The following is a 21929-nucleotide window of genomic DNA, read 5'->3' on the forward strand; positions in this document are numbered from 1 at the left end:
CTCCAAATCACTGGGCTATAGGAGCAGTTCAGTTTGACTGCTAATCTCTGCACCTGGGACTCAGCTGCCCCAGGAGTCCACAAGACAGGACAGAGGCATTCACAAAAAGTATTTTATTATTCTTAACAGTATTCACTTTAATGGAATAGGAGGATAGCATACAATTTTTACAGACAATATATAAATGTTGTACATAATTAACAATAACTTAGTTCACTAATCCAAAATAAAACAAGCCAAATAAAACATAAAAACAAAAAATACTGCCGATTCTTCTTAATGTGGATGCTAGTACAAAATAAGTTACTTATGGTGGTGGTGCCCCTGCAGCGATCAGCTGCCTATATTGCACTTGGTCGACTACATCAGCACAATCCTCTTCCTGGGCCCGGCCCCCACTGGCCATCACATCCCGCCACCGCTACATACAGAATCTAAGCTCAGACATGGTTATGTACAGCTGTACCTTGGGAAGGATCCAGCTAGCCACAGCAAAGCAGAGCAGAATGCAGGTCTCCCAAGACCCCAGAAGGGTCGTGGTCTCTCAGTCTTGGCTCTGACCCACCCCAACTCCTGGCTTTGCCATCTGCCAGACCAGCCCCCAGAAGCCAAGAGCAGTCAAGGCCCCACCCCTTGGCCCCCAGCTCCCCATTCTAGGGCTGTGGTATCTAAGAACTTTTCCAAAAATAACTGCAAAGCTACAGCCTTGGTTTGTAGGTTGTATTCCTCTCCATAGTAAGGGCTTCCATAGCAAAGTACAATTGACTGGACCCAAAAAGAGTTTAAAAATAAAACAACTAACTCATCCACGAGTTAAGCTTATGCAGGTTTTTTTTCTTTTGTCTCATAGTATGAGAGGAGGGGATTGAGGAGTTAGCAGAAAAAGGATGTGTATGTACAGGGGTCCACCTGGCCCAGAAGGCAGGCTATGGCTCTGCCAGTAAGGGAACACAGGTCACACCAGCTTCAGCCTGAGAGTCAGGAGAGCCAGCTGGGAGACATTTCCCCTCTCAAGAAAATGTTGTTTCCTTCCTGTGACCCAGCCCTGGCCTGGGAATCTGCGCCAGACCGCCAGTGATTGTCTCTGCCCTCCAGGGCCCACCAGCAGGGCATGCACTGGCTCAGCCTCCCAGTGGGCAATAAGCCCTCTAAATTGGCTCGGTCCAGCCTGGGGATCAGCATTTCAGAAAGGGAAGCCCGAGGACAAGGTGTGTGCTGAAGTTCCCTCGCACACCTGTCCTCAGAATCCTGGCAAGTGGACAGGCTGAGCAGCACTTGGCGCTGAGGAAAGCCGAGGGAGCCTGGGGAGCTCAGACTTCCCAAATCTCCCAGTACTTGTTAAAAATAAGAGCAAAATAAATTATTTTTGCCTACTCTCTTTTCCTCCTGAAAGTGGTTTCCTTCGTTTGTCCCCTGTCCTCTCCTTCTCTCTTCATAAAGTTGTCCTTTCTGTTCTCCAAACAATTGCCGGTGATAGAAACCCCATCTGAGTAGCAGCTGGGTTGAAGCCACCTCTCAGCCCCAGTGAGAATCTTTAGTGACTGGTGACTGCTGAGCAGAGTGCCCACAGGTGAGGCAGCATAGGCTCAGGCAGGGCTGGTAGGAGAGGAATCAGTCTTTGAGGAGTGGACCACTAAAGTTTTGGTCCACTCGTCCTGGGAGCACCCAGCCTCGAGCTGCAGGCTGCCCTCCTCTGAATCCATCTGTCCCTTCGTGTGCGGCTGTCCTTAGCCCATGGCGGTCACCATGCTGGATGGATGGGGATGGCCAAAGGAGAGGCTGGAGGAGGGGTGGATGGGTGTTGGGGTAGGCAAGATGTGTCCGGAGTGGCTGAAGGGTGGGAGGTGGCTTACAGGTGCCATGTGTCCAGCCAGGGCAGCAGCGCTAAAGGGTGAGGCCTTCTCCTGCATACACTTGGACAGCTCCTCGAAGCATTCTGTCCCCTTTTTGTTCTTCTTGGATTTGTTAGACATCTTCCGGTTCCGAGTTTGGATCCCTTCCTTCTTCATGGTCAGTGGCCTGTTCACCTGGGGGGCAACACAAAGCCTTCAGGGGGTCAAGTTCCCTTCCCTGAGCAAGGCCCTCCACCCTGTACTTTGGATTATAGCAGAGGCAGGTCCGGGCTGGGGCCCCATCTCCAAATGCCTACAGTAATCCTGTCACCAGCACTGCAGTGGTTTCAGGAAGGGCGCATATCACTATGTGGAGCTGACCTCTACCCTGCAGGGCACTGAGCCCACTAAATGCCAGCATCACCCCTGATCAACACCACCGAAATCCACTCTCTCATTTTTGTTTTAAACAGAAATACCTGTTGGGTCCTGCTGTGGGGGACACACCTCCAGCCAGCTTACCCTCTCTAATGGGAGCCCTTCCAGCCCTCAGGGCTTTCCCAAGCCAAGCCAAGCTGGAGAGTGTGGCTGGGGCCTCTTGCCTGGCAGCACAAAGAACAGCGGTCCCTGGGGAGGGGTGGGGCAGGTGGAACAGGGCGGACTCACATTGTGCAGCTTGTAGTAAAGGCCACAGGCGTTGCAGACAGGGTCTCCATTGGCGTTTCGGCGCCATAAGGTGGTGGTGGTTGTCTGACAATTTGCACAACAGGTGCCTGCTCTCCTGGCAGCAGACTTGGAGGGGGAAAGCAACATTAGCAAGCTGGAACCTTATGCCCAACCTCGACCAGCCTCCCCAACCCCTGCCACACACCCACCATGCTCCCACCCTGGCCCCGCCAAATTAGCCAAGAAGCTGTAAATCTCACAGGGGAATCAAGGCATCTCAGAGTTGTGGACATTTAGAATTACTCTCAGAAGGCTGATCTCACAATCAACGGGGTTTTGAGAGCTGGAAGGAAAATCAGCCATCTCTCTCAATCACCAAATAATCTAACTCTATAGATAGGGAAATTGAGGCCCTGAGAAGAGCTCTTTAGTTTAAAAGGCTGGTTTGGTCCCCTGGAACCCCTAGGTCTGGAGCTTGCTTCTCTGTCTCCTCCCACATGACTCCCCTCAAAATCCACAATCTTGGGCATGTCAGTGTCCTGCTTGAGACCAAGGGCATGGGGACCTATTCCCCAGGGTGGGGATATAAGCTGTTTAGGGAGTCTCACACAAGCTGCGCTGTCCAACATGGTAGCCACTAGCCACATGTGGCTACTTAAATTAAACTTAACTACAACTTAATAAAAGTAGAAATCACGTTTCTTCAGTTGCCTTGGCCACATTTCAAGGAATCAATAGTCACAACGTAGGCTGGAGGTTACCACAGTAGACTGTGCAGAACTCTAACATTTCCATAATTGTCCATAATTGGACAATGCTGGTCTCTCTGTTCGGCCCTTTGTACCTCAAACCTCAGAATTCTAACTCCCTGCCCCCAGCCCCTCAAGGAATGCAGGACAGACATGGTCTGAAAATGAGTATCTGGTTCCTGGAGAAAGGTGGAAGGCTTGTAAAAGAAGGCAAGAGAGTTCACCCAAAAAAGCTGATCCCTTCTTCCTGGTCAACCAGCGCCAGCCCCAGTCACAGAACAAGTTCCTCCAACACTTCCCAGAGAACCACAGGCAGCAGGGGTGGGGGTTGGGGGCTGAGGCTTTCAGAGGCTGGAATGGCCCCAGGCCAGAGCTGGGTTGTGAGGGGCCTCGGACTGCAGCCTCAGGGCGGGGAGGGTTGAGGGTGAGTAAGCAGCCCAAAGCTGGAATTCTGACTCAGGGGCCAAACCATAGCCTCCACCTCCTACCCCTACCCAGGCCCTCACCCCGCCCTCGCTGCAGGAGAAAAAAAAATGGGGGCCCCCAAAGAGGCGAGCAATTTAAGCCTCGTAAATCACTTTGCCCTGAAAAAATATATTTATTATTCTTAGCATTTTATACATTATTTGCAGAGTGGAGGGTATTAGAAATTTCAAAACAGCCCAGCGAGAGGCAGGACTGAGCCGAGGAGAGGCTCTAAAAACTCTCGGAGTCCGGAAACAGATACGCGAAGTTTCCTTATCTTCAGGCTGCAGATGTCCGGATAGGAAACTCCGGCAGGAGATCCGAAAGGGCATTTTTAAAAAAATCACTCAAATGAAAATACACAGTATAGGTGACTCCATGGAAAAATAATAAAGGGTAGGTTTTTTTGGTGGTTGGTGTGAGTGTTTTATTTAAATAGGCATGAGGAGATTTTGTGTTGGGAAGAGAGAGAGCTGCCCTAAGCCACAAGGAAAATTACTTCATGGCCCTATTTTTAAAAAGAGTTAAACAGAGGCCAGGGCACGGGAGCTGGCCCTTGGACACTCAACTTTTGGTATCTTGAGTGGGCTGGAGTGAGGGTCCTGAATGGACTGCGGAGGACGAAATCTGGCACCCAAAAAAATCTGGCCTGAAAGAAGGGCGATCCCAAGTGACATCAGAGTGATTTTAATGATAAAAGAGGATTCCAAGTGGCAAAGTATCTGCATTTGAAGGGCTCTGTTGTTATTGTTTTTTTAATTAACCGTTGGCTCCTGCCCAGGTTAGTGTCCCCTGGGTGCAGCATTGCAGCCTTCTCCCCAGGCACCTGCTGACCTGCGGTGCGCCCGCTACCTACCAGTCTCCGCTTGGGCTTGATGAGCGGCCTGTTCTGCCCATTCATCTTGTGGTAGAGCCCGCAGGCATTGCACAGGTAGTGGCCAGTGCCATCTCGCCGCCAGAGAGGGGTGGCTGTAGCCCCACAGTTGACACACTCCCGGCCTTCTGAAAGGAAACAGGGAAAGATACCAGGTCTGCTTAACTGACAATATCACAGAGAGGGAGTCAGGGGCGTGCGGGTAGGCGCCGATCAGGCAGCAGTCACCTGGGCCAGATTGCTTTGGGGTGGGGGATGTGACTTTTAGTCCCAGCCTGGGCCAGAAGAGGGACCCAAGAAATCTACCCCATAGGAATGGGCTTCAAAGAGTAGTTTAAGGCTAAATCTCCCTGTTCAAAATCCTCTTTGAAAGAAAGGAAAACAGGGCAGGAGGGAGGAGTGCCGCCAGGGCCCCAGGGGTTCTTCAAATGAGCGACAGAGAGTGGGTATTTTGCCAATAGAGGGTCTGTGGCAGAGCCCACCCTCTCCCCCAGTTCGACCTAGCTGGGCCCAGGAGGACTCCAGCCCCATTTCTAGTTCTGCTTCTTCTCTTTTGTCCCCACCCGTATCCGCCACGTCTCTGCTCCCGAATCTCTGCTCCAAGTCTATGTCCTCAGCCCTTACGCTGTCTTTCTACTCTCAGTCCAGGGTAACCTCCTTTCTCTCCAACTCCCCGCTTCCACTGAAGCCCTACAATTCAGTTTGGGAGTTGGATCGAAGCCGTTGTTCTTTAAATTAAAATAAATAATAAGTCCTTTCGTTTTTAGGCTAAGTAGGCTAAGCAACCTTGTTGTTTTGCTGTTGTTGGCTTGTTTTTTGGTTTTTGTTTGTTTGTTTTGTTTTTAAGACCATCTAGAATTCTAATAGAACTTAAAACAAACGGGAGAAAGGACTAATTACAGGCAAGCTAGCTGGTCTGCGCAGAGACCCAAGGTAAGACTAAGGTAAGTGCAAATGGCAGCATCAGGGATCAAGCAGGGTAGCTGCCTTAGCATCATGTTACCCAGGAAATTTTTCCACATTTACTTTAAACTAAATTGTTAGTTATATTGGGTCTTGAACTCAGGAGTAAAAGTTTTTAAATTCTTTCTTTTTCCTCAGCTTAAAAGCATTGGGAAGGAGGCATCAACACAAGACCCTCCTCACAGCTAGCTTCAGTTTCTGCTCTACGGCCAGATTCTTGGACAAACCCAACTTAGCCCCAGCTCCTGCTGCAAAGGAGCAGAGGCACCTACACTTCATCCCTTCGCTACACTTCTTCATCCCTTCGCTCCAGCCTTCAAGGAGAGAGAGTGAAGGACATGGCAGAGAAGGGGGAGGGAGGGAGGCGGGGAACAGGAACAGGTCCTGGGAATTTTGCTTTGGGGAAATCTCCCAAAGAGATCGAGAGCCATCGAAATCCCAAGATTGAACTAATTGAGTTGGAGAACCAGATTCCTTAAGGGTCTGGAGTCTCTGGAGTGTACCCATAGCATGAACACATGCTCACAAACGCACGTACACACACGTACAAATAGCCTCATTGCTCTCACCTGCATATCACATTCTCTCACACTGAATTTTCACTTAAGATTCAGGGAGGGAAAGGGGGAATTCATCTTCCGTGTTCAGGTCTGGCAGTGGCCAGTCTTGAAGTGGGGTGAGGAGTGGGGAAGGAAAAAGTGAACTTTGGGGGGCCACCAGGAACACTTAAGAAAAGGGCAAATGCTTTAGGGTCCCCCACTCTGGCATCTCAGACATCTGTTGGGGCTCTTAGAGAGGGACATTCCCAACCCCAGACCTGGGAGACTGACACCCCCTCTCCTTATCATAGCTTTCTCCATGCCCCCTCCCCCACCACCCTGCCACCCCGCCATTCCGCAAAGCATAAACCCTCACTTTCTCTAAGTCCCTAGCACCTGTTTTTACCTGAGCAGGAGCGTGCCTTGGTGCGCTGCTTAGGGGTGAAGCTGGAGGCAGGGCCACCCAGGAAGCCTCCTGGGTGGAAGAGTCCACTGCTGTAGTCGTGGGTAGCAGCGGGCACATAGGAAGGATAGGTGGGGATGGGGTGATGTGTGGCAGGCTGGGTGCCCATGGCAGCCAGGCCTGGGCGCAGGGGACTGCCGCTTTCCAGCTTCATGCTCTCTGCCAGCGACACCTGGTACTTGACGCCATCCTTGTCCTCCCCCCGGGGAGCACTACCCCCTGCGGAAGAGGAGGCTGGAGAGGCAGCCCCGGTAGTGCTAGGGTCAGGAGACACTTCCTTCGGCGGCGTGGGTGGGAAACCGAAAAGGTGGGAGCCAGAGTGGGCTGCAGTGGGGGTGAGGGAGGCCACAGAGCCCCCACTGCCACCCCCGCTCCCGCCCCCAGCCCCTGGGTACACCGAAAGGGGGCCTCCGGGGCCTCCAGCAGCTGAGGGGTGCAGCGGCGTCTTGGAGAAGGGGCTCACGGTCCAGGGGTTGTGGTGGTGTGCTGCAGCTGCGGAGAGGGCTGCTTTACCCCCATCCAGCCACGGTAACCCCGGGCTGTGTAACAAGTGTGGACGGCACATCTGGCCTCCCGTCAGGCGGGCTGCGGGAGGGGAAAGAGGGGTTAGGATACAAAGGGACTGGGCCCAGCCAGGACATGGATACACAAGATTCACAACTCACAAACGACTAGCAGTAACCCCCTCCCTAAAGAAAACCAGAAACGTAACAACAGGCAATCATCAGGAATGTCAGTTTGCAGTTGAAATACAAGTGGCACAAAAGGAACCCCACTGGACAGGGCCTGGAGAGAACTCCCACGGGCCAGTTGGAAATGTGCAGAAACCCTGTGGGACCCGGACGCTCCCCAAGAGGCCTCTGCCCCCACCTTTCCCGCCCCGATTTCTCAGCTGCTCCGATTCCTGCGGATCTCACATCCGGGAAGCAGGCAGCCGGGCCTTCCTCCCCTTCCGCGCCTAGAGCGCGGCGCCAGAGCTCCCAGTCACCCATCTGCCTTGGGCTCACCGTGTGCAGGACTATAGGAGACGCGAGCCCGCGCGTGGGCCGGGTTGGCGTAGTAGGGATTGCCCTGCGAGTCAAGATGGTTGAAAAAGACGTCGACCTCGTCCGGAGGCAGTAGCTGCGCGGGCTCCATATAGTTGTGCGCCAGGCCCGGGTGGTGCGAGTCGGGGTGCTGCGCATTCAGCACTGCTGGGTGCGCCATCCAGCGCGGTTGCTCCGGTGCCACCTCCATGAGCCGCGGCGGAGGCTCGGGTTCTGGGTAGAGGCGGCGGCGGCCCTGCGCGACCGAAGAGGGCGTGAGGGGCGCAACCACAGCCCAACACTCCCAAAGTCCCCTTACGTGGTGTCCGGTACGCCGCTGCAGAGCTCACCAGCGGACCAGCCCAGAGTGGGAGGAAAGCTTAAGGCTCAAAACGAAAGAAAGGCGGGGGAGAGGGTTCAGCCTCGTATACTCACATGGTGGCCGCTGGTTCCAGAACCGCACGCTCGTGCACACCGGGTCACACAGGAGGAAGAGACCCGACACCAGTTACCCCAACAAACGCACATACAGTCGTACTTTAGCCAGAAACTCACACCTTTCCGGTATACAAACACAGAAACAGACTAAAAGTTGGAGACAGGCTCCTGAGCACCCACTGGGGCGCATGAACCTAGCGACAAGCGCACACCTACACTCAGCGCTGGATATAAATATTGACCTTCCCCCCAACACTCACACACAGCCCCACCGGCAGAGAGCCAGCCCCCCGCGCACGCTCCCAGGCATCACAATCAGGACCTCTCCGCATGACACACCAAAGCAGTCACCCGCAACCTGGCCCTGGCCTTGCACCCCCGCCCCTCAGACCTCTAAGAACTTGACGAGCCCCAGGCCCTCGGCCAGCCCTCGCACCCCAAACTTACGCACGCAGCACCGCGAGGAGAGGGGCGCAGGCTCAGAAGGGGACAGCACCAGCGGGAGCTCTGAGGGTGGCGGGCCCAAGGACAGCGCGTCAGGCGGTTGGTGTGGCTCAAGCAGTAGGAGCAGGGGGCAGCGCGCTCCTCGGCCTCAGGCCTGCCGGGCTCCGGCCCCTCGGCATCCTCCGGCCTCCCTGGCGCCAGCTCCTGACTCCTGCACAGACATGAAGCGGGGGCCGCGCACGCCTAAGAAGCCCGCGCCAGCCAATCAGCACTGCGCACCGCCAGCCTCCGCCCCCCATTGGCTATGCTCTAAACTCCGGCCTGCGGGACTCTGTGACCCACCCGCCCGCAGGCCCTCTCCGCCCGCAGGTCCCCTCAGCTGGCAGGCACCCTCCCAGTGCCCTCCCCGCGGCCCCTGTGGCCAACGCCCCACTACCACCCTCATCCCCAAAGCTAACAGCTGTGGCCTCTCGCGCGGACACTACAGGATCCTCCTAACTTCTGGGACCTTTCCCAGTAACTAACCTTCAACTGGGAACCCCTCTCCCCGCGAGCACGGGCCGCACATACTCTGGGTGTCTGTTCTCCGGACGCCAGCCCTTCCACTCTCTCGGATCCTACCTCCTGAACGTGGCCAATCGAAGTCCAACTACCTACTCATATCGTTCCCTCCCCCAACTCGGGAGCTGGCTGGGCGGAGTCGGGATGGCAGAACAGCTGCGGGATAGCAGGAACGGTAGATGGAGGAGCAGGAACTATGGGGTCCCAGTAGGCACCTGGATCTCGCACACAAGGTCGCTTACGACTGTGGTTGACCGGGTGGAGGTGGCCTGGCAAATGGCTCCAGAGAAGGGGAGGGGGCGTCCCCTTCCCGGGCGTGGCCTTCGCAGACCAACGGGCCGAACTGCCTAGGGCGAGGCTGTGGAGACCCGGACTGGCGCCGGCGCCGGGTCGAAGGAGACGCCTCTGGGCAGGAGGAGGCATTATTTTTCCTCCCTTGGTTCCCTAAGGCTGCCCCCTGGGAAGAGGGAGGCGGTGGTCTGAGAACTCTGTCCCCTAAGTCACCTGGAACTGCTTCCCACACATCTCCAGTCCGGAGATCCAGCTCTATGTGTGGAGTGGGCCCGGTGCACAAATCTGGCTCTCTCCCATTGTACAGACGGAGGTGACTGAGGTTCGAAGGGAACTTATGGCTGAGGAGGAAGGTCGGGAACAAAAAAATTAGGGGAGACAGGTGCGGGGGTAATGGGGAGTAATCAACGTTCTCCAGCCTCTCTACTCTCACTGGGGCCACGGCTCTTGGGATAGATGCCCTGAGGGATCCCAGGTGGGTCAGGGGCTGGGAAAAAGATTGGGGGTCCCAGCCACCCCCGAGAGGGTGGGGGAGGGGCGGCGGGATTGACAGTCGGTAATTGGGTAACTGGAGGCGGCTTCTCCGGCCCGGCGGCCCCGCCACCGCGACGCCGGGCCCCTGACGTCACCCAGTTCGCCAGGAAATGAACTTTTTAATAATCCGAGAGGGAGGAAAGCCTTTGGTCCCCTCGGCTCGGGGGGCGCCCGGCCTGGCCCAAATCCACGGGCGCGCCCCATCACCTTCTCTCAGGCTAGCTCTGGGCAGCTCTGGGTTGCGGGCCCGGACACGCTGTGGCGCAGGTAAAGGCTTGGGTCTGGGGTCGCAGAGCCCTATCTGGCTGGGAACTGGTTGGTGTGTCTCCGTCCCTTGGGGACCCGCCTGCCCTGAGTGGCCGCTAAGCCTCCCCCTCCGCTCCACTCGGACGCGCGCGGGACCCAGACTTCTCGGAACTCTGCTCCGCCGGAAGGGAGGCCAGCGCCCGCGGAGTAAGGCGCGCCGGGGTTGAGAGCGAGAGAGCGAGGCCGCGGACACCGGGTCTCGGTGGCCGCGCAGGGCAGATGAGTAGCCTCCGTGCTTTCTGGTTCGCACTCCCAGTACCGCGCGGCGTCCCAGGAACCCGCTGTCTCTTCGTAAGTCTGTCTCTTCTCCTTGTCTTTAGCTTACAATTCTTGGTCAACACGTAAAACGCAATCCCCGCGAAGCCTCGAGCCTGTTTAAGTCTCCGGAACCCAGCGTGAGCTTCTCAAAGACAACGCGGCCGGGATGATAATCGCCCGTGTCGGGTAAGACTGCCTTGCTCGGGCTCGAACCCCGGAACCCAGCGTGATAGGCCGCTGGCCCGTTGGCCAGCCGCGGGGCCGTGAACGCCAGAGCCGAACAGAGTCCCCTGCAAGGCGGCAATCGACGCCTCGTCTCGAAGAGGTGGTCGCTCGGAGCGCTCGGAAAAGCAGGTAATTCACCTTTTCGTCGCAAAGGCGCGATTCATCACCGTTTGGCGCGATTATCCCGTTTAGGTGGGTCTGCAGTTTCATCACCGCGAGCTCGGCTTCAAGGTCCTCCCGGGCAGCCTGAAGCCCCCCTGGGGCAGCGTCTTGGCCGCTGCAGAGGTGGAGGTGATTGGCCTGGCCGGGAGCCCTGTCGGAGTGGCAGCCCAGCGCTGCCGGCTGGCCTGGTGCAGAACATAGCTCCAGCGAAGATTTAATTACCCCGCTCGGCGGTTCAGAAAATCGCCGCGCAGAGGAGCTTATCAAGGCAGTTAAGCAACGCTTGAGCCGGGGCCTCAGGAGATCCGCACCAGCCTCCCTTCCCGCAATCCCGGCCTAGAGGAAAAAAAGGCGGAAGGGGAGCTCCGCCTGGCCTCCTGGGGCCCTTGGGCTGCCTTCCTGGAAAGGGCCGAGAGGCAGCCGCTTTGGCAGAAGCCTCTGCATTGATGGGAGCGCCTGCGTTGGACCCGGGACTGCGTTCTCCCGCAGGAACGAACCTGCCTGGGCGAGAAAAGCAGGGAGCCCGGCAGCAGGGTGCCCAGCTGACCAAAGACAGGGGGCCGCTCCTGAGTGTATCTCTATGCCAGACAGACCGACACCAGCCAGGCGCCTCGTCCACCTGGCAGAGGAGACCATCCCATCATTTCTGCCCAAACAAACGTCCCGGGAGGGTCAGGGAAACCCCCAGGATACATGAGAGTCGAGGGGCTAACCTCCGTCTGAGGCGAGTAGATTTATTTCCGTTCATGGCTTCGGACTTTGGGGGGTCTCCCGAGCACCTTCGGAGGGACATGGTCCCTTTTTCAGTTTTTTGTTCGTTCCCAATAGTTGTTGCAAATGCAGGCCTCTGCCTTTTGTTGTTGCATGAGAACAAGATTTCAAGGACTGGGAGAGGGCAGCGGCGAAACTAAATTTTCTAACGCCTTTCGCACGCAACTCGAGGTTCTCCAGCGGAATGTGGGTTGGTGCGACCGAAGTGCTCTCGCTAGAGAGGTGCAGGGATCCAAATCCCAGCTCTAGAGGACCTCATCCGCCTGGACTGGGCTCTCCGCTGCCCAGGTCTTCCAGGCCCCACGTAGCCCTCTCCTCCATACCCTTTGTTTAAACTTCGTTCATCAGAGGTGGCATCTCCAGGATCAGAAGTTTGCCCTATTTGTAACCCAATTCCAGCCCATTCCTATGCGCATCTAATTGGCCGGCAGTGTGTGTGTAGGGTGGGGGTGGAGAAATGTCAAGAAATCCTTTGGCTTAGGGCTGTATTCCATAGGGATATTTAATTTGCAAAATAGGGGCCTTCCAGTCCCACACTGGCAATATACCTTGAGGGGTACTGAGGAGGAAGTGGGGGCCTCTTTAGCCAGAGAGGTTCAGAAGTCCCCTCTGAAGCAAAGTCTCAGAGCGGCTCAGGTCGCAGTCAGCCTTCCAGAGGGGTTCCCAGAGTTTCAAACAGTCCCTCCTGTTCTTTAGGCTTCACTTCCAGCACCCCAAATATGAAGGCTCTCTATCCTCTGGCCTCCATGCTGGCAGGCTCTCTCATCCCATTTGTCTTCTGGGCCCCTTTGAATTATAAATACCGGGGCCCAAAGTCCTAGACATCTCAGCGCGTGAGACAGAAGCGCCTCGGAGATCCTGTATCTCCTTACCAGGTTCTAACCCCACTTCCGAGACAGGAAGCCTCCCTTAGGAGCCCTGCTGAGACGGCAGACAATCCAGTCTCCTCCATGAACAGCCACGGTTTATTCAAAGAGCCCAGTGGCTCGGCCACATGACAACTGGTAAATCCATTTCTTTAGACGCAGTTTGTTTGCAGTTTGTCAACCCGGCTGGGAAACACTCTCCAGACGCCTGGGCAGCCCACTGGCCCTACCTGTTTCTCGAATCCTACCTACTCATAAACGAATCCCAGCGTGAGGTGCCTGCGTAGACCCATAGCTCACTGCCAGATGTTCCCGACCCTGGGAGATGTGGCTTTTTCCAAAACAACGAATTTCCTTCCGTGTTTTCCGGGAAAGGATTGGCTACCACACCCGGGGACCCTGAACACTGGACCTTTCCTCTCGCTGTTGGAGCAACCTAGAGTTCGAGCTTGGCCGCCACGAAAGGATTCTAGGTGCCCGGAATCCAGACAAGCCTAGACCTCCGTCGACGCCTCCCGGCGGCAGATTCCCCAGCCCGCGGCGGCCCCATTCTTATTGAAATTCTACTAAAAGGATTCTGACGCCGGCTTGGAGCCGGGGGTAGACATCCAGACCCGGCGTCCTCCCCTACCCGCACCCCAACCACACAGAATAAAGAGCCCCCGTGCGCACGCAGGAGCAAGCTGGGTTAAGCCGAGCAAAGCCGAAGCACGGGACCCGCCGGCAGGTGCAGACGGCGGCTCCGAGGCCCCGCTCCGGCGCATCCGCCACCACCGCCCCAAGGTGGGGGGCAGCCGAGACAAAAGCCCCAGCTCGGGAGTTGGGAGGGGGGCTCTTTACGTGCTTTGGGAATAACCAGGACTCGCGGCCTATGGCTGTCCGAGAAATGAGAAGGCAAGAGACTCGAGGTTGGCCTGCTATCCCCAGCTCCCCAAATACTCCCTCAGGTTTAGCCCCTATGACCTAGGGCTCGGGCCACTGGTGGTAAGGCGCGCCCCGAGGACCACATGTCAGAAGCCACTGGGTCAGGCAGACCATGCGACTAGGGTGCTGGGTGGGCCGAGCCTGGGGGCTGGAAGGGCCCTGGTCAGGCGGGGTGGGGGTACTTACTCAGCAAGGTGCGGCGGGCGGACGGGGCGAAGCCACAGCGGGGCGCACAGCACCGTGCGTGGTTAGGTGCGCCCGCGGGACCGGGTGCGGGCTGATGGTGTTCACCGACAGGGCCCGGGCAGCTTGCGGCGAGGCCGCGTGGTGCGCAGCGGGCCGCTTTTGTTCTCCCGGTGGCCGACGGGGGCCGGCTGGGGGTGGAGGCGACGGGAGCCTGGAGATAGAGACCTGAGCGGCGAGCCCCGGCGCCTCTGGCCTCCCTATGTCTCGTTCCCGCTGCTTCTCTCTCCCCGCGCCTCGGCGGCCGCCGCTTTTTATTTCCACAGCACTTTGGGGGGAGGAGGGGGCGCGGGAGCGCCGCAGCGGGGCAGGAGGGTGTCTGGGGTTCTGGGCCTCGTCTCCTTGGTCCAGCGACCCGTGGCAGGCGAAGGGCCGGCAGGCATTCAAGGCTCAGGCATCCTACTCGCCCATACTCCAAACCACTTCTGTACCCTTGCTTTCAGGGATGCACGCTCAAAAAGCCTGAATGTCTCTTTTTGGACACTCTCCTGGGGGATCCTCCCGAGCTGTAGGCACACGCACTCAGAAACGCACGTACACAGATGCCTGCCCCTCCTTATCCAACCCACTTTCAGTACTGCTCACACGGATACACACATATTTTTGCACACGGGTTAGCACACACGGCTATGGCTGCATGGAAATCCTCAGAGAAGAGATCTGGGTCACGCCAACATGCACATGTGCGTACAATCAAATGTAGTTTGACACTCTGACACACACCACCACCCTCACTTCCAGGCTGATCTGGCTAAGAGTAGTTAACATCCTCTCTCCCTTCCTACCTATACCCTCACCTCAGTACTGCAACTCCAGGGCAGACAAGAGCATTTTAGAAGTGGAGTTTGAGGCCTTTCCTTGTGCAGGAGGGAGGAGGAAGAGAGTAGAGGGCTTGTCTTTGGAAGGCTGATAGGAGTGTGGGGGGTCTTCACCTCAAGAAGGCTCCTGGGTTTGTCAGTTAGTCCTTGAACTTCCATAGCCCCTATCATGAAATTGAACCCCATATTTTACCACCACCGCAGTCCCATGTGAGCTGCCCAGGAGAGTGAAAGGGGCCTGGGAACCTTGGGCACAAAGAGAAAGTGTTTTGCCTTCGAAGGACTGAAAAGTCTGTGGTCATAGGAAACTAGTGTATGCCCAGGTGTTCCTCAGAGAGGTAAGTCTTTGGCTCCCCAGTTGTGTGGGCACTTGCTGTCTGTGGGTCTTTCTTTGAAGCTGGTGGTGACCATGTTGCATGTGTCTGCGCTCTGTGCATGCAGGAAAATATCTGTCTTGAATGCCCGTGTGTGTGTGAGTATTTGTGAGCACATGGGAAATCTGCAACCTGAGTATATTAGTATGTCCATTTCTTTCCTTGGGTCCCTGAGAGTTTGTGTATTGAGAGTCTGTGTTGTGGGTTCCTGAGAGTTTGTGTGGAGTCCCTGAGAGTTTGTATATTGTGTATAGCCTATTTCAGAGTGTGGCCCCATATGTGCACATGGGAAAGTGTATCTGTGGAACCAGATGTGTGTACCTGTGACTGTGTATCTGTGAGATCATTGTGTCCATGAGTGATGCGATGAGAAGTGGGCATTTCCAAGTGTTTGTTTATAAATTGGTGTGAGTCAGTAGTAGAGCGTGTGTGGGGTATCCTACATCTATGAATTGGGAAGTTTGTGCACATGTGTGTGTGTGTCTATCTTTAACAGCATAGGTATAGGTGTCTGTCATTGTGTCTTTGAACTGATGGTGGGAGGAGGAAGAGGGTATCCAAGTTGTCTGCATATCTGCGTATAGCTCCATTTTTGAACTAATATGTATTAGGGTGAGTGTTTGTGTAAATGAGGTGTGGGCATCTGTAAGTATCAATATATTTTTGAATTATATGTGTCTCTTTACCCTGTGTCTGTGGAGGACTGTGTCTTCCAGATCACCCGCCATCTGCACTTTCCTAAACCTGCAGGGCAGGCAGCCAGGGACCTCCAGGGTGCCATTTGCCAGGGCACTTTCTGTCTGTCTGTGGGATGGGGAGATGAGTTGATAAGGCTTATCTGCTAACACCAGTGCCATGCTGAATAACCGCTCTAATGAGGTGGCCTCGCTGGGACAACTAGCTCCCAAGGCCCCCAGCCTCATTGGGGAGGGGCATGGGGGATCCAGTCCTGGGGTGCAAGTGCAAAGCCCCATGAACCGAGAAGGACCTGAGTATCCACAGGGCCTTTTCTAGTTCTGTCTTGTTTCCTGGGTGGTAGGGGGTGGGGGAGTATCCATGTGTTACATTCCCCCTACCCAATCTGCCAGCTAGCTCCCTGCTGGAATGGGCTGGCCAGAGCCAGCTGGAGCCTCCCAGCCTCTGGTCTGCCATCAGGAACATGGCTTCAAAAGGGCAGGAGGTGCAAGGCCTAGAGTTGGGGCTGGGGCCCTCTTGAGTTGGAGTGGATTGAGAGACATGGAGGCCCAGTGATAGGCGCAGAGAGACAGGGAAGAGGGACAAGACAGGAAGACCCAAGGACATTTTAAAAAGTGACAGCCATAGAGGGACAGAGACACTGGTGAGGGGTAGAGGGGTGGATTGAGGACACTCAGGGATAGACAGAAACAAACAACTAAAAAGTTGCAAAAAGGGTCAGGTCAGAGAGAGAGGAACAAAAGCGAGAGAGACATGGACAGAGAGAGGAAATACAGGAAAGAACAAGGGAGGAGAACAAGACAGAAATAGAGAGATGATAAGAGAAAAGAACCCAGAGAGGCTCAGAGAGAAATGGGAAGGAGAAAGGGCCCCAGAAAGAAGGAAGGAAAAGTGGGTACACGGAAGACTGGCTGCGCGAGATGGGCAAACTGAGATGGACAGCTCGGGGCTCGGCAGTGCCTTGCGCCAAAGGAAGACCGAATGTCAGGTGGAGAGTGGGCTGGGAGGGCGTGAGCCCAGAGCCGGCGAGCTGGGCGAGGTGCAGAAGAGCTAGCGGCGAAGGCGGCGGCGAAGGCGGAGGCGGAGGCGGCGGGCGGGCGGGGGGTCCGCGCGGGGCTGCGCTGCTGTCCCGGGTAATTTTTCATCTTGGCCGGCTAATCTTTGTTCCCGGCGAAGATAATGAATAGCCAATCGTTATCTGCCCGGCTCCCGGAGGCTGCCCGAGAAGGGGGTTGTACAGGGCTGGGAATTGTTTCCAAAGTGCCGCGGAATAAATGGTGTTCCTTATCTCTGCCTTCCAGATTATCGGAGCCCTTTCAGAGCGCGCACAACAAATGCGCCCGCCATCGAATGCATCATTTACCACCGCAGATCCGCGCGCTGATGGGCAGGCAGATAGCCGTCTGCGGGAGCCACACTAGGCATCCGGTGCCGGCACTGCCTGCCTGCCGGGGGCACCTGAGTGTGCGCCCCCCAAGTATGCCCGGCAGGTTTGGTTGGACATGTAGGTGTGCCAGTGGGTGGGCACTGAACAAGCAAGGGTGTTGGTGTACATGCGGGTATGTCAAACAAGTGTGCTACAAGAAAGTGCATGTGTGCAAGCCCATGCACACACGCATGGTGAGTTCTGCGAGTGCCTCAAGATGAGGCTGTTTGAGGATGCACAGAGGAAGGGATGTTGCACGCGTGTGGGCATGCATGTTACTCGGGGAGTAAACATGTGTGTGAAGGAGTGGGAGTGCAAGCCCGTGTGTTCAAATGTGGCTGATGTGCAGATTGTGAGTACCTCAAAGTATCTGCCCTAAAAGAGGCCGTTTAGGAGTGCATACAGGAGATGGTGTCGTCTGCCACTCAGGAGGGTGTGCACGTGTATTTTTAGGCATAGGTGGGTTACTCTCTCGAATGTCGTGTGCCTGCAGGTGTCTCACCTTACTCAGTGTTTTGGGGGTATGCATGCTTGTAAGCATGTGCATCCATGCATACCTGTGACTGCCAGGAGTGAATATATAGGTGTTAGTGTTCACTCCCAGTGTGTGTCTTGGGGTGTGCACGGATCTTCGTGAAGGTGGTTGTGTCTTTGTGAATATATATGTATATGTGTGTGTGTGTGTATATATATATATACATATATATATACACATATATATACACATATATATGTGTGTATATATATGTGTATACACACACACACACACACACACACACACACACACACACACACACACATATATATATATATATATATATATATATATATATATATATATATATCCGCTCAGGTGTGCCCAGAGCTCTGTAAGAGGGGGAAGGAGGAAGGGCTTGGTTGGAGCCTGTCCCTGTGCTTGCCTGTATACGCTCAGGGCTCGACACTAGAGCTGAGGCCTCCCTTCAGCTTGGGAAAGAGAGCAGAGGGGAGAGAATGGTGTGTGTGGGTATGACAGACGCCACAGTGGAGTGGGATGTGCCATGTAATATGAGTGCTTGTGACAGAAAACAGGGCGTGCGGGCGTGTAAGGGAGAGGGGTCTTCTAAGGAACACCCAGGGATCCTAACCTGCCTCAGGGGTATGCTCTGCCAGGGGCTCCAGAGCCTCCTCACTGTGGGATTGGGGGAAGAAGAACCGGATTCCTGCCGCCTGAGGCCCCCGGCGCCGTTAGTGACACACGCCGCCGACAAAGGCTGTTTTTCCAGGCTCGCGCCCCGCACGAGTGCGCGTGTGTGCGTGCGCGCGCACGACAGTTCCCATGGCGACGCAGATAGCACCGCAGCCATTTTTCCTATCTCGCCGGGGTTTATTATACGGTGGGATTAGCTCACCTCCAGGCAGGTCAAACCCAAAGTCACAAAATCTAAGCGCGGGCCCCTCCCGCAGTTTGGCTTCCTCTCCCTGCCAGGGTCTGGTCTCCGACCCTCGACCCCCAGTGGCGGCCCATGCGCAAGCGCAGAGCGCCACCTGGCGGCAGCGAGTTTTCACAGGTCCTGCGGCCTGAAATGGAAGTCCTGGGGTCCCTTACATCAGGAGCAAGGCTTTGTTTTGTCACTGTTGTGTCCCCAAGGGCTAGGCTGGCACACAGTAGATGGTCCATAAGTGTTTGTTGAAAGGATAGCGGATGGGCAGGAAATTATAGACGGACCAAATTGTCAAAGGACACACAGCTTAGTTGGCAACAAATCATTTCTTTGAAGTACCCACTGAATTTAGAATAAAAGGGAAATTCCTTTGGAGCCTATGTAATAGCTCTTGCTGACTGCTCAGACCTGTTTCTCTCTTGCTCCAGCCACAGTGACCTTCTTTCTGTTCTTTGAACAAGGACTTTGTGTCTGCTGTGCCCTCTACTCAGAGTGTATTCTGCCTCTGCTCAAATATCACCCCTCAGAGAGCAAAGTCACTCTCCTCTGCCCTACTTTTTTCAGTCTATACTATATGTTTCTTTTATAGTGCTTAGCACCATGTAAAATCATCTTGTCTCAGTCTTTAATTGGCATCAGTCACAACTTTGAGAATGAGTGAATGAGGAACAGAGGAGGCCAGAAGAACAAGTGGGCAGGCCGTGTACCTTATTATTATCATTTCTCTTTATCGTCATTCCATTTCCCTTGATCTCCCATGTTTTGCTCACTCTAGCCCTGGGGTGCCTGGCCCCAGTGACCTGTCCCAGCCCACAAGCCCAGAGGGGCCTGGGATTGAGTTAGAGAGAGCCACAGAGGCCCCTCCACAACATGCACCTGCCTTGCCTGTGAGGGCAGAAAACAGTGCTCACACCTCATTCTTAGGGAGCATACCCTATCTGTGGACACTTGAGCTGTCAGGTGAGACTTCACTCATAATACAAGATAATTATACCAGAGTTGTCATGAGATGGTGCTGATTAATTGCTGTTAGCGGGCGCAAGTACAGCAAGGTATCTACAGCTGAGAGAGGGCCACAGCTTGACTGGACTTCTAGGTGGGAACTCAGCCTGCCTGTCTCTGTGCTGGAAGGGACTAATCAGGCACCAGGATAAGCATTGCCCTGCCCCAGCAAGCTTGGGACAAACCACATGAGAGGGCCTTACCTAGGGGCTTCCAGAATTAGCAACCTCTTGCCTCCCAGAAGAGGAGCTATGGGGTAGCTCAGGCCGTCTGCCCCACTCCAACACACACACGCATACCCATCCTGGCTGGGCAATCTTAGGCAAGTCTCTTTTCTACTTTAAGCCTTGGATCTGTCTCTGCAAACCTCTCTCCAGGGTTGTTATGGGTTTTACTAATGAGCATGTATTTAAAAAGAGCTTTGTAACCCAGTCTTCAAAAATTGGTAACCCAAGTCTCAGGCGCCCATGCAACTACTAATTGTTGTCAATATTTTGAAGTGGGAAGTTTCACACGAAGAGCTTCATTTCTAGCTTCTCTTGGAAAGTTAGAAGATTGGTTACCCTGGACCCACATTCCTGCATGGTAACGTAATGCTGGAGTTCTGTATTACTAGCCTCTGTAGACTGGCATGTGTACCCTTGTACTAAGGTCCCTATCCACCCACTTCAGGTCCCATGTGTCCCTCATGGAAATACTGGGTGCTGTGGCTGTGTGGTTTTTGGCTTTCCTTCTCCATATCCTTTGGTGGGGTTTCCAGTATCTTTCTCCCTCCAGGTACTATAAACTACTTAGTAATTAATTAATTAATCCAATGAGTACTTTAAAAAAATGTGCTAAGCCACACTATTTCGGACTCTAGGTATACAGTATTGAACAAAACAGCTATGGTATCTGCCCTCATGGAGCAATCAGACATGACTCACCACACAAATTAATACGTTGTCACAAATTGTGATAGGAACTCTGAGGGGAAAAGAAAATATATTTACAAATATCAAATCCAAGTTTTTTTTTTTGCAGAGACTTACTCTGGGCCAGATCCTGTGCTGAAGGTGGGTGACATGGAATGAAACAAGATATGGTTTCTGTGTGCAGGCAACTCACAGGGTGGTGGAGATGCAGGCACATCAAGAGATTCTGCTAATTTCAGCCTGAGAATTGGAAGACCAGGGTACTTGTTGGAGGAAAGGCACTTACTCTAGTCTGGGAGCATAATATATAAAGAGTACTTGCAAATCAATAATAAAAAATACAATAGACAAAAGTAGGCAAAGGGTATGAACATAAAATTCATACAAAAGGAAATAGAAATGACTTTAAATTAATGAAAACATGCTCAATTTCACTCAGAGAAATAAAAATTTAAAACATATTGAGATATTTGGGATAAGAGAAATGTTATAAATGAGAACATATGATGATGGTTGTTGTAACTCCATAAATTTACTAAAAGTCATTGAAATGTAGCACTTAAAACAAATTAACTTTATGGTATGTAAATTATACCACAATATAGTTGTTTGAAAATAAATTAATTAAAAATCACTTTGAAGATACCATTTTATATTTATCAGTATTAGCAAATATCCAAACATTTGATCACATACTACATTCCTAAGGGGGTGGGGGAGACAAGTTGTGGGAATGTCAACTGATGCACTCTTGGGGGAGCACAATCAAATTTACAAAAACATTTATGCTTTGAGCCAAGAATTCTATTTCTAGGACTTTATATGATAGATATGCTCTTATATTTGTGAATTTATAAGGACATTTGTTGCTGCTTTTGTACATTATGGCAAATGATTGAAAGCAAAAGATGCTTATCTAGAAGATACTGTTAAAAATATTGTCATATGGTCAAAGAGTGGGGTGTCATGCTGCTGTTACAAAAAGAAAGGAAAGAAGAAAAAAAAAGGCATGTTTTTATGTACAGCTATTGAATGATCTCAAGGTAGAATTAGTGGGAAAATAAAGGTGCAGAAGAGTAAGCATGGTGTGCTACTATTTGATTAAAAACAGAGATAAGGGGAGAAGATATACACATATTTGTCCACATAACTGTAGAATTTCTCTGGATGGAAAACAAAAGAAACTGTTAACACTGGTTAGCATCTACAAAAGGACATAAGATAGGGATAGGAGAAAGAGTTCACTGTGTAAGTTTTAATTACCATGGAAATTACATAGATGATAGATAGATAGACAGGTGATAGATGATAGATGATAGATAGATAGATAGTGAAACAAATATATACACATATATGCATATATATCTTACATAAAAAATAAAGATTTAAAAACCAAAATGAAAAAATAAAAAAAAATTTTTTGATTAAAAAATAAAGATGGAGAAGAACAGAAGTTTACTAAGAAAAATCAGGGGAGAAAATTCCCTGCCTGGCTAGAACATCGGGAAACAGGAATCTCCTGCCTTATTGGCTAGAATATAAATTGCCACAAGGATTTTGCAGAGTAATTTCCAGTAAAGTTGAAGATATAGATGCCACATTACCTGGCAATTTCTCTTCTAGGCAGGTGAGAAATCCTCACACATGAGTAAAAGAGGTGTGGACAAGGATATTCA

The 21929-nt window shown here is 53.2% G+C and overlaps 1 protein-coding gene and 1 long non-coding RNA gene across 5 annotated transcripts; one reads left to right on the forward strand and one right to left on the reverse strand.

Moving 5' to 3' along the window:
* Positions 1 to 98: 98 nt before the first annotated feature.
* GATA2 (GATA binding protein 2) lies at positions 99 to 9730 on the reverse strand. 4 transcript variants are annotated; one of them, XM_039874611.1, is made up of 7 exons: positions 9116 to 9730; positions 8462 to 8669; positions 7559 to 7832; positions 6495 to 7136; positions 4569 to 4714; positions 2499 to 2624; positions 99 to 2027 (listed from the first exon to the last, which is right to left on the reverse strand). In XM_039874611.1, the coding sequence occupies exons 3-7, from the start codon at positions 7785 to 7787 to the stop codon at positions 1728 to 1730; spliced, it is 1443 nt and encodes a 480-aa protein (XP_039730545.1). In that variant the 5' UTR covers positions 7788 to 7832; positions 8462 to 8669; positions 9116 to 9730; the 3' UTR covers positions 99 to 1727. The 4 variants fall into 4 exon arrangements, with proteins under 4 accessions (XP_039730545.1, XP_039730544.1, XP_039730543.1 ...); XM_039874610.1 differs by lacking the exon at positions 9116 to 9730 and adding an exon at positions 8984 to 9073; XM_039874609.1 differs by lacking the exons at positions 8462 to 8669; positions 9116 to 9730 and adding an exon at positions 8012 to 8260 and having other exon boundaries at positions 4569 to 4711.
* Positions 9731 to 9824: 94 nt separating this feature from the next.
* On the forward strand, positions 9825 to 21333 carry LOC120612138 (uncharacterized). The gene is made up of 4 exons (XR_005655363.1): positions 9825 to 10111; positions 10471 to 10762; positions 16789 to 16991; positions 20363 to 21333. It is a non-coding gene; the product is annotated as an uncharacterized LOC120612138 (long non-coding RNA).
* The last annotated feature ends 596 nt before the right edge of the window (positions 21334 to 21929 follow it).

The sequence above is a fragment of the Pteropus medius genome, unplaced genomic scaffold, assembly GCF_902729225.1.
Source record: "Pteropus medius unplaced genomic scaffold, Ma_sr-lr_union100, whole genome shotgun sequence".
NCBI lineage: Eukaryota > Metazoa > Chordata > Mammalia > Chiroptera > Pteropodidae > Pteropus > Pteropus medius.

What these genes read in the sequence shown, in the direction of transcription:
- GATA2 (XM_039874608.1), bottom strand. Translation starts at nt 8,104, where the DNA reads ATGTGCGTTTGTTGGGGTAACTGGTGTCGGGTCTCTTCCTCCTGTGTG. An exon ending in CTCCTATAGTCCTGCACACG is followed by an intron (nt 7,137 to 7,558) that starts GTGAGCCCAAGG and finishes CCCCTCCCGCAG; the next exon opens with CCCGCCTGACGGGAGGCCAG. An exon ending in CAAGGCACGCTCCTGCTCAG is followed by an intron (nt 4,715 to 6,494) that starts GTAAAAACAGGT and finishes GTTTCCTTTCAG; the next exon opens with AAGGCCGGGAGTGTGTCAAC.